The sequence below is a fragment of the Mustela erminea genome, chromosome 18 (assembly GCF_009829155.1).
Source record: "Mustela erminea isolate mMusErm1 chromosome 18, mMusErm1.Pri, whole genome shotgun sequence".
In the NCBI taxonomy this organism is placed as follows: Eukaryota; Metazoa; Chordata; class Mammalia; order Carnivora; family Mustelidae; genus Mustela; species Mustela erminea.
Genome location: NC_045631.1, coordinates 18475624 through 18493351, shown reverse-complemented (window position 1 = coordinate 18493351; position 17728 = coordinate 18475624). Strand labels below are relative to the sequence as shown.

At 38.2% G+C, this 17728-nt stretch overlaps 1 protein-coding gene across 3 annotated transcripts in view; it reads left to right on the top strand.

The window, feature by feature from the left end:
• EFCAB5 (EF-hand calcium binding domain 5) overlaps positions 1-17728 on the top strand; it is a 165147-nt gene that overhangs the window by 87590 nt on the left and 59829 nt on the right. For all 3 annotated transcript variants that reach the window (XM_032320090.1, XM_032320089.1, XM_032320091.1), the window contains one exon: positions 17176-17275. In XM_032320090.1, the coding sequence (XP_032175981.1) occupies positions 17176-17275 (100 nt within the window). The remainder of the gene's footprint in view (positions 1-17175; positions 17276-17728) is intronic.

Sequence of the window (17728 nt, the reverse complement as noted above, 5' to 3'; positions counted from 1 at the left end):
CTTTTTCAGCATCTATTGAGAGTATCATATGGTTCTTGTTCTTTCTTTTATTGATGTGTTGTATCACATTGACTGATTTGCGGATGTTGAACCAACCTTGCAGCCCTGGAATAAATCCCACTTGGTCGTGGTGAATAATCCTTTTAATGTGCTGTTGAATCCTATTGGCTAGTATTTTGTTGAGTATTTTCACACCTGTGTTCATCAAGGATTTTGGTCTATAGCTCTCTTTTTTGATGGGATCCTTGTCTGGTTTTGGGATCAAGGTGATGCTGGCCTCATAAAATGAGTTTGGAAGTTTTCCTTCCATTTCTATTTTTTGGAACAGTTTCAGGAGAATAGGAATTAGTTCTTCTTTAAATGTTTGGTAGAATTCCCCTGGGAAGCAGTCTGGCCCTGGGCTTTTGTTTGTTTGAAGATTTTTAATGACTGTTTCAATCTCCTTACTGGTTATGAGTCTGTTCAGGCTTTCTATTTCTTCCTGGTTCAGTTGTGGTAGTTTATATGTTTCTAGGAATGCATACATTTCTTCCAGATTTTCAAATTTATTGGCGTAGAATTGCTCATAGTATGTTCTTATAATAGTTTGTATTTCTTTGGTGTTAGTTGTGATCTCTCCTCTTTCATTCATGATTTTATTTATTTGGGTCCTTTCTCTTTTCTTTTTGATAAGTCGGGCCAGGGGTTTATCAATTTTATTAATTCTTTCAAAGAACCAACTCATAGTTTTGTTGATTTGTTCTATTGTTTTTTTGGTTTCTATTTCATTGATTTCTGCTCTGATCTTTATGATTTCTCTTCTCCTGCTGGGCTTAGGGTTTCTTTCTTGTTCTTTCTCCAGCTCCTTTAGGTGTAGGGTGAGGTTGTGTACCTGAGACCTTTCTTGTTTCTTGAGAAAGGCTTGTACCGCTATATATTTTCCTCTCAGGACTGCCTTTGTTGATTCCCACAGATTTTGAACCATTGTATTTTCATTATCATTTGTTTCCATGATTTTTTTCAATTCTTCTTTAATTTCCTGGTTGACCCATTCATTCTTTAGAAGGATGCTGTTTAGTCTCCATGTATTTGGGTTCTTTTCAAACTTCCTTTTGTGGTTGAGTTCTATCTTTAGAGCATTGTGGTCTGAAAATATGCAGGGAATGATCCCAATCTTTTGATACCGGTTGAGTCCTGATTTAGGACCGAGGATGTGATCTATTCTGGAGAATGTTCCATGTGCACTAGAGAAGAATGTGTATTCTGTTGCTTTGGGATGAAATGTTCTGAATATATATGTGATGTCCATCTGGTCCAGTGTGTCGTTTAAGGCCTTTATTTCCTTGCTGATCTTTTGCTTGGATGATCTGTCCATTTCAGTGAGGGGAGTGTTAAAGTGCCCTACTATTATTGTATTATTGTTGATGTGTTTCTTTGATTTTGTTATTAATTGGTTTATATAGTTGGCTGCTCCCATGTTAGGGGCATAGATATTTAAAATTGTTAAATCTTCTTGTTGGACAGACCCTTTGAGTATGATATAGTGTTCTTACTCATCTCTTATTATAGTCTTTGGCTTAAAATCTAATTGATCTGATATAAGGATTGCCACTCCTGCTTTCTTCTGATGTCCATTAGCATGGTAAATTCTTTTCCACCCCCTCACTTTAAATCTGGAGGTGTCTTCGGGTCTAAAATGAGTTTCTTGTAGGCAACATATAGATGGGTTTTGGTTTTTTATCCATTCTGATACCCTGTGTCTTTTGATTGGGGCATTTAGCCCATTAACATTCAGGGTAACTATTGAGAGATATGAATTTAGTGCCATTGTATTGCCTGTAAGGGGACTGTTACTGTATATGGTCTCTGTTCCTTTCTGATCTACCACTTGTAGGCTCTCTCTTTGTTTAGAGGACCCCTTTCAATATTTCCTGTAGAGTTGGTTTGGTGTTTGCAAATTCTTTCAGTTTTTGTTTGTCCTGGAAGCTTTTAATCTCTCCTTCTATTTTCAATGATAGCCTAGCTGGATATAGTATTCTTGGCTGCATGTTTTTCTCGTTTAGTGCTCTGAAAATATCATGCCAGCTCTTTCTGGCCTGCCAGGTCTCTGTGGATAAGTCAGCTGCCAATCTAATATTTTTACCATTGTATGTTACAGACTTCTTTTCCCGGGCTGCTTTCAGGATTTTCTCTTTGTCACTGAGACTTGTAAATTTTACTATTAGGTGACGGGGTGTGGGCCTATTCTTATTGATTTTGAGGGGTGTTCTCTGAACCTCCTGAATTTTGATGCTCGTTCCCTTTGCCATATTGGGGAAATTCTCCCCAATAATTCTCTCCAGTATACCTTCTGCTCCCCTCTCTCTTTCTTCTTCTTCTGGAATCCCAATTATTCTAATGTTGTTTCGTCTTATGGTGTCACTTATCTCTCGAATTCTCCCCTCGTGGTCCAGTAGCTGTTTGTCTCTCTTTTGCTCAGCTTCTTTATTCTCTGTCATTTGGTCTTCTATATCACTAATTCTTTCTTCTGCCTCATTTATCCTAGCAGTGAGAGCCTCCATTTTTTATTGCACCTCATTGATAGCTTTTTTGATTTCAACTTGGTTAGATTTTAGTTTTTTTATTTCTCCAGAAAGGGCTTTTATATCTCTCGAGAGGGTTTCTCTAATATCTTCCATGCCTTTTTCGAGCCCGGCTAGAACCTTGAGAATTGTCATTCTGAACTCTAGATCTGACATATTACCAATGTCTGTATTGATTAGGTCCCTAGCCTTCGGTACTGCCTCTTGTTCTTTTTTTTGTGTTGAATTCTTCCGTCTTGTCATTTTGTCCAGATAAGAGTATATGAAGGAGCAAGTAAAATACTAAAAGGGTGGCAACAACCCCAGGAAAATATGCTTTAACCAAATTAGAAGAGATCCCAAATCATGAGGGGGGAGAAAGGGGATAAAAAGAGGTTCAAAAAGGAAGAAAGAAAAAAAAAGAAAAAAGAAAAAAAATAGAAAAGAAAAGAATTAAAAAAAAAAAAATAAGAAAAATATAAAAAAGAAAAAATATATATATTGGATAAACTAGTTAAAAAACGTTAAAAAAGAAAAAGGTAAAAGTTAAAAAAAAATTTACCAGAAGGCGAGAAAAAAAAAAATGAAAAAGAAAAAAATTAGATTAACTGCAAGACTAAAAAAAATAACAGGGAAAAAGCCATGAGTGATGTGGGGAGCCATGCAGCAGGAGCTGGGAGTCACGTAGATGGATATGCCTGAGGAGGAGGGGCTGTGAATGTTTAACCCAAAGATAATGGGTGCGCTCATGGACGACGACGCACGTTCAATGCCTGGAGTCACAAGGAGGGTATAGGATTAACTTGTAGTTTTGGGAAGGGCACAAGATCTGTAGAACAATAGAAACCTATGGAGTCACGTAGGTGCTCACGAGCATCTCACATGCTCATGGATAAGGTCACTAGTAATCCTTCTGATTGGTGTTTAGGTGAATCGCGTGATATGGTGATTGGGCATTTGTAACTACTGATACTATAATAAGGGGCTTAATTTGAGGAGCGGGGTTCCCGGATCAAGATATGTAGAAGACTGACAATAAAGAAGTTTGCCACTCAACCTCGTCTGCGGGTCGTTCTTGCGGGTCGAGAACGACATCTGGTGCCCCATGCTTTGCTTTCTCCTCCTCTGGAATTCTGCTGCTCTCCTTGGTATTGAAACCGCACTCCTTGGTAGGTGAACTTGGTCTCGGCTGGATTTCTTGTTGATCTTCTGGGGGAGGGGCCTGTTGTAGTGATTCTCAAGTGTCTTTGCCCCAGGCGGAATTACACCGCCCTTACCTGGGGCCAGGGTGAGTAATCCGCTCGGGTTTGCTTTCAGGAGCTTTTGTTCCCTGAGCGCTTTCCTTAGAGTTCCGGAGGACGGGAATACAAATGGCGGCCTCATGGTCTCCGGCCCAGAGGAGCCGAGAGCCCAGGGCCCCACTCCTCAGTGCGCCCTCAGAGAACAGCGCCCAGTTACTCCCGTCTGCCTGACCTCCGGCCGCGCTCCGAGCTCACCAAGCCTGCGACCGGTTCAAGGTAACACCGAGCTGAGAGCTTACTGTCGGCTCTGTCTCTGTAGCCGGCTTTCCCGTTCCAATACCCGCAAGCTCTGCGACACTCAGACACCCCCGATCCTTCTGTGACCCTGCGGGACCTGAGGCCACGCTGACCCCTCGTGGGCTTTGCCCCGGTTTAGCCTCTGGAGCGATGTCCCTCAGCGGAACAGACTTTTAAAAGTCCTGATTTTGTGCGCCATTGCTCCTCCGCTTGCCGGGAGCCGGCCCCTCCCCCCATGGTCTATCTTCCCGTCGCTTTGGATTCACTTCTCCGCCGGTCCTACCTTTCAGAAAGTGGTTGTTTTTCTGTTTCCAGAATTGCTGTTCTTCTTCTCTTCGATCTGCCGATGGATTTTCAGGTGTTTGCAATCTTTAGATAAGCTAATCTAGCTGATCTCCGGCTAGCTGAAGTAGTCTCAGCCTGCTACTTCTCCACCATCTTGACTCCTCCCCGCTTACCACATTTTCTTATGCTGCTACTTAAAACAAGAAAAGTTGATAACTAAAAGTATTTCTAAGAATGGTATTTGGAAGGGTACAAGTAAGCCAGGATACCAAATGGATTTGTAAAAATAGATACAAGCTTTATTATATTTGTGGGGTACCTGGGTGGCTCAGTCAGTTAAGCATCTGCTTTTGGCTCAGGTCATGATCCCAGGGTATTGGGATCAAGTACCCCATCAGGGTCCTTGCTCAGCAGGGAGCCTACTTTTCCCTCTCCCTCTGTCTGCTGCTCCCCCTGATTGTTCTCTCTCTCTCTCTCTGACAAATAAATAAAATCTTTAAAAAAATACATTTTTTATGAACTTAATATTTATCTGTATCCCCAAGTTCCAGAAAAGATTTAAGGATGCTTATTAATTAGATAAAATGCAACAAAGGAGCATAGATAGATAAAAAGCAGGATGAGAGAAGAAAAAAATGAGAGGATACTAAATGAAGCCCCAAATGTATACTATAATGGCTAAATATTTGTTCTGGGTCATCAACAAGTTTGAATCTAAGCTTCCTAGCAGTGAACATGAAAAGGGAAACATAACTAAATACTCTATTGACATTGTATGTGAGATAAATGTAAACTGGGAGGGGAAGTACAGATATTGAAGTACCCTTGCAGCCCAGGAATAAGTCCCAATTGAGTGGTGAATGATTTTTTTAGGGTAAGGTACTGTTGGATTCAGTTTGCTAGTATTTCATTGAAAATTTTTGCATCCATGTTCATCAGAGATATTGGCCTGTAGTTCTCTTTTTTTAGTGGCATTTTAATCTGGTTTTGGTATCAGGGCAATGCTGACCTCAGAATGGATTTGTTTTCCTTTTCTTTATTTCTTTTGTTCATTCGTTCCTTCTTTCCTTCCTTCTTTTCTTCCTCTCTCTCTCTCTCTCTCCCACCCTCCCTTCCTTCCTTCTTTTTTTTTTTTTTTTTTTTGAATAGTTTGAGAAGAATAGGTATTGACTCTTCTTAAAATGTTTGGTAGAATTCCCCTGTGAAGCTATCTAGCCTTGGACATTTTGGTTTGGGGGATATTTTTTGATTACTGATTCAATTTCTTTGCTGGTTATCAGTCTGTTCAAGTTTTCTATTTCTCCCTATTTCAGTTCTGGTAATGTATATGTTTCTAGGAATTATCCATTTTTTCTAGATTGTCCAGTTTGTTGGCATATAGTTTTTCATAATAATGTCTTAGGATTCCTTGTATTTCTGTGGTGTTAGTTGTTAGTTCTCCTCTCTCATTTGTGACTTTATTTATATGGGTCCTTTCTCTTTTTGGCAAGTCTGGCTAGGGGTTTATCAATTTTATTAATTTCTTCAAAGAACCAGCTCCTGGTTTCATTGAGCTATTCTATTTTTTTTTTCAGTTTTGATATCATCTATTTCTGCTCTTGTCTGTATTATTTTCCTTCTTCTGCTGGATTTAAGCTTCACTTGTTGTTCTTTTACTAGCTTCTTTAAATGTAAGGTTAGGTTATTTGGGATTTTACTTACCTCCCGAGGTAGATCTGATACAGCCACTCTGAAAAACAGTATGGATTTTCCTCAAAAAGATAAAAATAGAACTGCCCTACCATCCAGCAATTGTACTACTAGGTATTTATCCAAAGAATACAAAAATACTAATTCAAAGTGATACATGCACCCTGATGTTTATAGCACCATTATCAACAATAGCCAAATTATGGAAAGAGCCCAGATGTATCAATTGATGAATGGATACAGAATATGTGAGATATATATCTATATCTATATCTATAGATCTATAGATATCGATATTGATATAGATATAGATATGAGAGAGAGAGATTGATTTACTATTAGATATCACTCAGACATAAAAAAGAAGAATGAAATCTTGCCACTTGCAGTGATGTGGATGGAGCTAAAGAGTATAATGCTGAGCAAAATAAGTCAGTCAGAGAAAGACAAATACCATATGATTTCACTCATATGTGGAATTTAAGAAATTTAAAGAAATTTAAGAAACAAAACAAATGAACATGGGGTGAAAAGAGACAAGCCAAGAAACAGACTCTTTTTAAAATTTTTTTATTTAAATTTTAGTTAACATACAGTGCAATATTGGTTTCTGGAGTAGAACTCAGTGATTGTACAACACCCAGGCACCCCCAGACTCTTAATTTTAGAAAACAAACTGATGTTACCAGAGGGAAGGTATGTAGAGGGATGGGTTAAATAGGTAAAGGGGATTTAGGAGGATACTTGTTGTAATAAGCAGCAGATGTTATATATAGGTGTTGAGTTACTTAATTCTATGCCTGAAAATAATATTACACTGTATGTTAACTAACTGGAATTGAATTAAATCTTTTTTTTTTTTTTTTTTTTTTAAAGAAGAAGTACAGGAGCACCTGGTGACTCAGTCCGTTAAATGTCTCTTGATTTCGGTTCAGGTCATGATCTCAAGGTTGTGAGACTGAGGCCCACGTTGAGCTCTGAACCAAGTGTAGAGCCTGCTTGAGATTCTCAATCTCTCTCTCTCTCCCTCCTCCCCCTCCCACTCCAAAAAGAAAAAGAAGACATACAGAAATTTGGGATTCAAAGTAGAATCGGGAGTTTCTCTTGGAAGTGCTCATTTATGGGGCCCTATGCAATGAAGGGAACATCCATTATGATGGCCTTATAAGAAATGAAACACTTTCTTAGGACACTTTCTTATAACTGCCTTAAATATAGACAAATGGCACCACGTAAGACTACAATTCAGAAAAAACACATTTTTTTTGAGAGAGAGAGAATGCAGCCGAGGGAGAGAGAGAATCTTAAGCAAGCTCCCCACTCAGTGTGGAGCTTGATCTCATGACCTGAAATCATGACCTAAGCCAAAATCAAGAATCGGCTGCTCCGAAAAAAACAATTCTTAAAGGAGCCGACATATTGCAGTCTAGGTTCTCAGATCCTTGCCAACTTGGTTTAAGTAAGGAATATATTTTATAAAATCTGAAATGTCTGTGCATCCTTCAGGCTATCCTCCTTGAATATTGCTCCAACAACATGGATGGATCTAGAGGGTTTAATGCTCAGTGAATTAAGCCAGTCAGAGAAAGATAAGTACCATATGGTCTCACTCATATGTGGGATTTAAGAAACAAAACAAATGAACAAAGAAAGAAAGAGAGAGAGAAATCAAAAAACAGACTCGTATCTATAGAGAACAAACTAATGGTTACCAGAGAGGAAGGGGATGAGGGGGGGTGGGAGGATATAAGTAGAAGAGATTAAGAATCACTTATGATGAGCACTGAGTAATGTACAGAATTGTTGGATTATTCTATTGTACACCTGAAACTAATAGAACACTATATATTAACCATACTGAAATTTAAAAAAAAAAAAAAAGGTAAGGCTGACAATGACAAGTATTGGCAAAGATGTGGAACAAGTAGAATCCTCACGTGCTGCTGATAGGAATGGAATAACCACTTTGGAAAACATTTTGGCAGTTTCTTAATAAGTTAAACATATACTTACCATATGACCCAGCAACCAGCAATTCCACTCCTAGGTATTTACCAAGAAGAAATGAAATAAAATTTGAAAAATTGGAAATATATGTATATTCAAATCCTTATATGCAAGTGCTCTTAGTAGTCTAATTCACAACAACTCTGAACTAGAAACAACCCAAGTGCCCATCAACTTAGGGATAAACACACTGTAGTATAGCCATACAATGGAATATTACTCAGCAATAAAAAGAAATGAGCTGTTAGGTAAGTCTGGTTGTTGATATTAAGAAGGGTACGTATCTTTAAAAAAAAAAAGAAGAAGAAGGGTACGTATTGCATGGAGCACTGGTGTGGTGCAAAAACAGTGAATCTTGGAACACTGAAAAAATAAAATTAAATAAAAAAAGAAAAATAAAAAAAAGAAATGAGCTACCAATACACACAATAACATTGATGATTTTCAAAAATATTATAATAAATGAAAGAAGGAAGACATAAAAGAATACATGCTACCTTATTTCATTTATATGAAAATCCAGAAAAAGGAAAACTAGTCTATAGGAATAGAAAGCAGAATGATAGTTTTCTGGGGCCATGAGTAGTGGGGACTGATTACAAAGCAGCACAAGAAAACTTATTGGTTTAATGAAAAAATCCATATCTTCATTGTGGTAGTAGTTACATGGGTGTATACATTTTCACAACGATTGAACTCTACACTTAAAATTGGCTAATTTTATTGGATGTAAGTTATACTTCATTCAGGTCAATTTAAAAAAACAAGAATATTTATGGCTTTATTTGTAATAGTCAAAAACTAAAAACAAGGGACGCCTGGGTGACTCAGTTGGTTAAGCAGCTGCCTTCGGCTCAGGTCATGATCCCAGCATCCTGGGATTGAGTCCCACATCGGGCTCCTTGCTCAGCGGGGAGCCTGCTTCTCCCTCTGCCTGTCATTCTGTCTGCCTGTGCTTACTCTCTCTTTCTCTCTGACAAATAAATAAAATCTTAAAAAAAAATAAAAACAATACAAATATATATCAACAATAGTAAGATTAAATAAATGTTTATATAGTAATGCAATGGAATATTATGTAACCATGAAAAATAAATTACAAAGGAAACATGAATACCATTCATGGATATATTGAACAAAAGAAGATACAAAAGGACATGTACTGTATAATGCCATCTATGTGAAATTTTAAAAATGCAAACTATAGTGAAAATATCAGAATAATAATTACCTTTGGAGGAATTATTGACTAAGAGAAACCATGAAGGAGTCTTCAGGCAATGATAAAAACGTTCTATCTCTTTATCTGAGTGGTACTTATACGGAGTATAGATAGGTAAACACTCATTGAGCTAAACACTTGGGATTTGCATACCATATTATATTTTTTAAAAGTATGCTCCACGGGTGCCTGGGTGGCTCAGTCAGTTAAGCAGCTGCCTTGGGCTCAGGTCATGATCCCAGGGTCCTAAATTTGAGCCCCACATCAGGCTCCCTGCTCTGTGGGGAGCCTGCTCTCTCTTGGCCTCTGCCTCCTGCTCTACTAGCTTGTATTCTTTTTCTCTTTGTCAAATAAATAAATAAAATCTTAAAAAAATTTAAAAAAATAAATAATGTTCCATGCCCAGGATGGAGCCCAGCACAGAGCCTGAGATCAAAGGTCTGAGCTGAGATCAAGTGTCAGATGCTTAACCAACTTAGCCATCCAAATACCCCCACCTTATTACATATCTATTACTCCTCAGTGAAAAAGTTTTTAAAAATTATCTCTGTGGTTGTTTAGGATGGAGTGCCTTTTTAAAAATTTATTTTTTATTTATTTTCAGCATAACAGTATTCATTGTTTTTGTACCACACCCAGTGCTCCATGCAATCTGTGCCCTCTCTAATACCCACCACCTGGTTCCCCCAACCTCCCTCCCCCCCACCACCACTTCAAACCCATCAGATTGTTTTTCAGAGTCCATAGTCTCTCATGGTTCACCTCCCCTTCCAATTTCCCCCAACACCCTTCTCCTAACTCCCCATGTCCTCCATGTTATGCTCCACAAATAAGTGAAACCACATGATAATTGACTCTCTCTGCTTGACTTATTTCACTCTGCATAATCTCTTCCAGTCCCATCCATGTTGCTACAAAAGTTGGGTATTCATCCTTTCTGATGGAGGCATAATACTCCATAGTGTATATGGACCACATCTTCCTTATCCATTCGTCCGTTGAAGGGCATCTTGGTTCTTTCCACAGTTTGGCAACCGTGGCCATTGCTGCTATAAACATCGGGGTACAGATGGCCCTTCTTTTCACTACATCTGTATCTTTGGGGTAAATACCCAGTAGTGCAATGGCAGGGTCATAGGGAAGTTCTATTTTTAATTTCTTGAGGAATCTCCACACTGTTCTCCAAAGAGGCTGCACCAACTTGCATTCCCACCAACAGTGGAAGAAGGTTCCCCTTTCTCCACATCCTCTCCAACACATGTTGTTTCCTGTCTTGCTAATTTTGGCCATTCTAACTGGTGTAAGGTGATATCTCAATGTGGTTTTATTTTTTTTTTAAGATATTTATTTATTCGACAGACAGAAATCACAAGTAGGCAGAGAGGCAGGCAGAGAGAGAGGAGGAAGCAGGCTCCCCGCTGAGCAGAGAGCCCGACGCAGGGGGCTCGATCCCAGGATCATGACCTGAGCCGAAGGCAGAGGCTTAACCCAATGAGCCACCCAGGTGCCCCTCAATGTGGTTTTAATTTGAATCTCCCTGATGGCTAGTGATGATGAACATTTTTTCATGTGCCTGATAGCCATTTGTATGTCTTCATTGGAGAAGTGTCTGTTCATATCTTCTGCCCATTTTTTGATATGATTATCTGTTTTGTGTGTGTTGAGTTTGAGGAGTTCTTTATAGATCCTGGATATCAACCTTTTGTCTGTACTGTCATTTGCAAATATCTTCTCCCATTCTGTGGGTTGCCTCTTTGTTTCCTTGACTGTTTCCTTTGCTGTGCAGAAGCTTTTGATTTTGATGAAGTCCCAGAAGTTGCCTTTTGAAGGAAGGGCTTTAAGGGAACAAGTGGCTGCTGCATTTAACCATAATTACAGTAAGTGTTGACTATAAGGGCTCTCAGTGAATGGACTTCATTTCACTGCATTGGAGAGGTTGTAGAAAGTGAAAAACAACCTCAGGGCTTTAAATTCTCAACTCAAGTTGCAGTCAGAAAACAAGAAAAATTTCATGATGACTTTGAAGGAATCTATTTCTTGTAGATTCAGGACAGATATGGATGAAAAGTCAGCCTACAAATTTAATGTGACAGGATTAAAATGTAAGTTGAATTCATACAGTTGCCAAGTCTGTTATGTGAAAGTTAACATGCCTCTTGAAAAACAGAGATCCTGAGACTTGGAATGTTTACATTTGGATGGAAGCTAAGACCTGAGCTACAAATCTCTCTAAGCCTCCCTTGGCAGCAGAAGCAATCCCTCTCCTATTTGAGAATATTAGCTTTTCTTCACTTAGAGTCTCTGTAATAACTTCACTTAAGGCAATTAGCTTACAGGGGTATGTCTATTTTCCTTAAGGTCCACCTGTACAACATTCATTGCCTTTAGACCCAAAATTGGAGTCATATCTCAGCATGTCCCATCAGGACAAGTCAAATCTGGACTGAGAAGTTACTGTTGGTACTCCAAGAGAATAGCAAGTTTTTTGCTCATTTATAACGACAAAAACCTGCAGGATATGTGTGGGGATTGATTACAAAACTTTTAGACTAAAAAGGATGGATATAAGTTTGGATTGGCTCAAACTTGTCAATACTTATATACTTAGAAGATTTACTTAGCTGTAATATTTTTAGTATCTGAGAATGGCTTTAACAGTTCCCTTGGTAGGTAAACTGAAACCTTGACCCAAAATAAGGCCTATATTCAATGAGACTGAGATGCCAGAATCTTCTTGGCATGCTATAGAGGAAGAAATCCAAAGGCTTATAAGGTTGCTGAAGTTGATTTCTCTTATGTAACCTGCCTATTATGCACCTTTACCATATCCTCCCAAAAGGTCCAGATGGCACTTTCTTGAGAAATACGTCAATGAAGGGAACATTAGCGTCTTTGGTAACTGTTCTCTGTAGGCTGAAGATGATGGTAGTAGATACTGCCATTAAAATTATGGGATTCTTATGGGATTCCAGAGTGATAGAAGACATGGTATATGGTATATAATTGCCAGAAATGAGGTCTACTGGTCAAAATCAGTGCTCATCAATACCATAGATAAATAGTATTTTGGTTTGCTGCCCAAGGTCGAAGCCCATATTATAATGGGCTCATTTTGTCTAGGACTCACACCACAGTTATTTACCTACTTACTGAATATATAGTTAGAATTACCACAATGAATTAAAGTGACTATCTGAAAATTTTGACCCACATGGATTTTCTGTGGTGATCATTATTTCCATTGAGGTTAAATAGATAGGATATCTACTAAATTGTTGCTAGAGTTTTTTTATAGAAAAGCTCTAACTACGGGGCCAGAAACAGTTGAGACACCTCAATGGAGAATCTTAGCTTCTTATCTAGTTTCCAGACTTAAGCCAATTTACACACCTAGAATTCTTTGATGTAGAGTGAGAGGCTGGCTCTCTTGAAGAAGAATCCTACAAGACTGCCTCAAGCAAATACAGTAGATCTTACTCCCAAGTGTTCCTCAAAAGACCTGTAGCGTTGGAAGGAAGGATATACTAGAGTGAAATATATTGGAAGGAAGGAGATATCCCAGACTTTCTGAGATTACCAGACACTGACTCCTAACTGACACTAACTCAAGTTAATACTAATCCCTACAATCTCAAAATGCCCCAGTGGACTACTGGTTAAAAGTAGAGTTTATAGATATCAAGTGATAAATAGTATTTTGGTCCCCCAATTAATCTGTGACCTTAGCTATGTTCATTTCTGGTTCCTGAATGTATAATTGGAATAGACATAGTCAGCAACTAACAGCATCCTTACAAATTGGGGGCTGAAGTCTATCATGGTAGGAAGGACCAAATAGAAACTCCTGAACCTTCTCTGTCTGCCAGAATGGAAAATACAACAACTACATACATAAATACATACATACATACATACAAGCATACATGAATACATAGATAAATAAAACAAAAACAGAACAATTCCACAGAACTTAGATATAAAAATACATGGGTGATGTGAAGGATTCAGAAAAAGTACCTGATCACATTCTTGTCTGATTCTGCTCTTTTGCCTATGCAGAAGGTAAAATGTTTGTAGGTTAAACATTTAAAAAATTGTTTTAACATTTTAAAAAATGTTTGTAGGTTACTATGACTCCATTTGCAATTGTTACTCACCATGCGGAATCTTTATTGAACCACATTGACACAGCCCCCTCATTCACAACTATTGGGTTGTCAAATACTATTTTCTCCAGAGCACTTTACAAGGACAGACAGAAGTCTGACTTCACCTGTCAGCACTATACTTTTATGCCTCACCATAGCACTAAAGCAGCCCTCTTTCTTTCTATTATAATCTATTATGCAGACATCCCACAGAACATCAGATCTACTACCTTGATGATTTCCATCATGGTGATTGGACCTGCTGAGCATGAAGAAGCTTTAGATGCCTTGGTATAACCCCTATGTGTCTGAGGGAAAAAGATAAAAGCCATGTAGTATCAGGGCTTACCATCTTTGTAACAGCTTTAGCAGTCTAGTAGTCTGAAGCATAACAGAATATCTCAAAATACGAGGCAAATGTGCCACATATCACCAAGAGGCACAATGCTTATTGGACCTTATTGGACCTATTTTAAGAACAACTTTACTCTCATGTGCTGCTCTTACACATTAATTGAGCTGTCAGTTGCAAGAGTTAAGTCCTAGAGCAAGAAAAGTCTTTGTAGACTTTGTAGGCTGCAAAAACTCTTCTTTGCCTTGTACCTTATTACCTAGACAATCTGATGGTATTTGAAGAGTATGGGGCAAATTAAAATGTTATGGCAAGTTGCAGTAGAAGAATTACAGGGTAGATTCCTTGACTTTTAGAACAAAATCATGCCCTCTACTAATGTTGACTATTCTCCTTTGAGAAACAGCTCCCGCGTGCGATTATACTATGACAAAAACCATTTGCTTATTATCTGTATACTTTTCTGAATGTATGTTGCATTTTTTCAAAAGATTTCCTTTTTAAAACCTCTATGGAAATGAAGGTCCAAATATAGCAAAAACAATTATAAGAAGAACAAGTTGAGAAGGATTTCCCTCATTTTTTTTAATGGTTTATTTAAAGAGAGAAAATAAGCAGAGGAAGAGGGAGAAAATCCACTGAGCATGGAGCCAGTCATGGGATTTAATCCCATGACCCTGAGATCATGACCTGAGCTGAAATCAAGACTTAGATGCTTAACCAACTGAGCCTTGATTTCCCTCTTTTTTTTTTTTTTTTTTTTAGAAATAAAGTTATATTAACAATATTTGGCCTGGCCTCAGATTTATGAGTATGTGAGGATTTAGTGCATAGCACAGGTAGCAAATAATTCAGTGATAAGAGACTAATCAATAAATGCTAAGTTGGGACAATTGGGAAAAAATTAAAATTAGGTTAGAGCCTCAATAATGTGCAAAAATATGTCCTAATCTAATCAAAGACCTGAATGTGGAAAACAAAATTATAAAAGTTTTAGAACACATATAGAGTATAGAGGATGACTTTTGACCTTGGTATAGGTAATATTTCTTAGAGAATACCTCTAGCAAGCATAAACCACTCAAGAACTAATCGATATATTTGGCTACCTCAAAATTAAAATCATTGATCTAGTTAAACTCACCAAAAGTTAAATGAAAAAAGAAGAGATTAAACTGGGAAAGAGTATTTGCTATATAGATAAGAGAATGATCATTATCAAAAATTTACAAATTGGAGCACCTGGATGGCTCAGTTGGTTACGCGACTGCCTTTGGCTCAGGTCATGATCCTGGAGTCCTGGGATGGAGTCCTGCATCAGGCTCCCTGCTGGGCAGGGAGTCTGCTTCTCCCACTGACCTCTCTCCTCTCATGCTCTCTCTCTCTCAAAAACATTTACAAATTGATAAGAAATAGACAACTCTCACAACAGAAGAAAGGAAAAGGACATAAAAAAGCCTTCCCTACCGGGCACCTGGGTGGCTCAGTGGGTTAAAGCCTCTGCCTTCAGCTCAGGTCATGATCCCAGGGTCCTGGGATCGAGCCCTGTATCAGGCTCTCTGTTCACTGGGGAGCCTGCTTCCTCCTCTCTCTCTGCCTGCCTCTCTGCCTACTTGTGATCTCTCTCTGTCAAGTAAATAAATAAAATCTTAAAAAAAAAAAAAAAGCCTTCCATAGATGAGGAAACATAAATACAAAGTAAATATATGAGAATATTTTTAATCTCAGTAATTATCAGGGAAATGCAAGTTAAAATAACTAGATACTATTTTTAACCTATCAGATTGGAAAAAATCATGAACTATAATAATATCAAGTATTGGCATGATACGGAGAAATGATATTCTCATTAAATAATGGTGAGAAGTATAGGTATTTTGTGGAACAATTTGGCAATAACTACTAAAGCTGAAGATGTTCATAGTAAGGATGCCTGTGTGGTTCAGTTGGTTGGGCATCTGCCTTCGGCTCAGGTCATGTTCCTGGAGTCCTGTGATTGAGTCCCGCATCAGACTCCCTGCTCAGCTGGTACCTTGCTTCTCCCTCTGCCTGCTGCTCCCTCTGCTTGTGCTCTCCCTTTCTCTCTCTATCTCTGAAAAATAAATGATATCCATTATGCTGGCTAACTGAACATGATAAAAATGAACACTTTTAATTACTTACCCACAGAAATGTTCATACATGTATGCAAGGAATGTGTATAAGTATATTCACTGCAGCATTATTTTAGTATCTGAACACTGGAAATAACCTAAATGCCCATCAATAAAGGGACTTTTAAAAAGTTTACAGTGTTTTTTATGGACATTGGGGAGGGTAAGTGCTATGGTGAGTGCTGGGAAGTGTATAAAGCTGGCGATTCACAGACCTGTACCCCTGGGACTAATAATACATTATATGTTTATAAAAAAATTCAAAAAAAAATTACAGTGTTTTGAGGGTACCTGGGTGGCTCAGTTGGTAAAGAAGATAACTCTTGATTTCCACTCAGGTCATGATCTCAGGGTCCTAGGACAATGCTGCATCTGGGCAGGGAGTCTGTTTGAGGATTCTCTCCCTCTCCCTCTGCTCCTCCCTCTCAAATAAATAAATAAATCTAAAAAAAATTTTTTGATTTCAGAACAAGCAGCAAAAAAGGAATAAAATATATCTCTTCACATATACGAGTTGATCTCAATGTTGAGTAAACAAAAGGAACTTTAAGAAGTACATATGTACTATGATATCAATTATATGTTTTTAAAGTACATACCCAAAATAGTAACAATCATAATTTCTGGGTGTTGGGAACATAAGTGTTAGTTTTATCATTTTCTCTATTTTTCTGTTAAAATGTTTCTCAGAAATGATGCAAAAAAGAACGAGTTGGGAGGGGCGCCTGGGTGGCTCGGTGGGTTAAGCCGCTGCCTTCGGCTCAGGTCATGATCTCAGGGTCCTGGGATCGGGTCCCACATCGGGCTCTCTGCTCAGGAGGGAGCCTGCTTCCCTCTCTCTCTCTCTCTCTCTGCCAGCCTCTCTACCTACCTGTGATCTCTCTCTGTCAAATAAATAAATAAAATCTTTATTAAAAAAAAAAAAAGAACGAGTTGGGAGTGGGTAAGTGCTGTACTCAGGTCTAATTGGATAAGAATTGAGCATTATACATTGGCTTTAGCAATCAAGTCAGTAACTATTGTTAAGCATCTATTAAGTGCAGGGCATTTACACATGTCACAGGATGGGGAAGTAGAGAATAAGCCTAAAGTTAAGATATAGCTTTGCTGATTTTTGACTCTGCAGCTTTATTTACATAATGATGGTACCTGTGGCGATGAGAAAAGCTTCACTAAACCATATTCATTTACATAAAAATCTCAAATCTCCTGTATGAACTAACTGCTAACTCTCTGTTTAGGTAGGGTTTTTGGATCGGCAGAGGACATTGGTCTTGCTGGAAACATTCTATGACCAAAGTTCAAAAACGCTTAGAAGTTTGCTGCGAAACCCAAGACAATGTAAGTGCCATTCAGAAGGAGATGCTCAAGCTAGAATGACATGTTATACTCACCTGATAAAAGTCATTGTATTCCAATGGAATCCCTTCACAGGACATCTCCCTTAGATCATGATAGCTAATCTAACTGTTCATTCCCCACAAGATTCACTCTTCATCACAACTAGATGTCTTTTTCACTATAGTCCAATACTAAAAGTGGTCAAGTTAGAACTCAATTTTAAGTTCATTCAAATGAAGAGGTGCTCGAGTGGCAATCTGAATGTTTTAGAAATTAAGTTTGTAATGCTAATTCCAGTTTTAATGTCCAACTCAGAATTCTAAAATTTCTGAGAAAAATGTTTCCTTCTCCCAAGCATTTTTACTTGTCTGGCTTTACTGAAATTACACAGTAAAGAATCTTTTTTACATTACTACCAAAACAAGTAGGATTATGGGTTTTGTTTTTATTTTT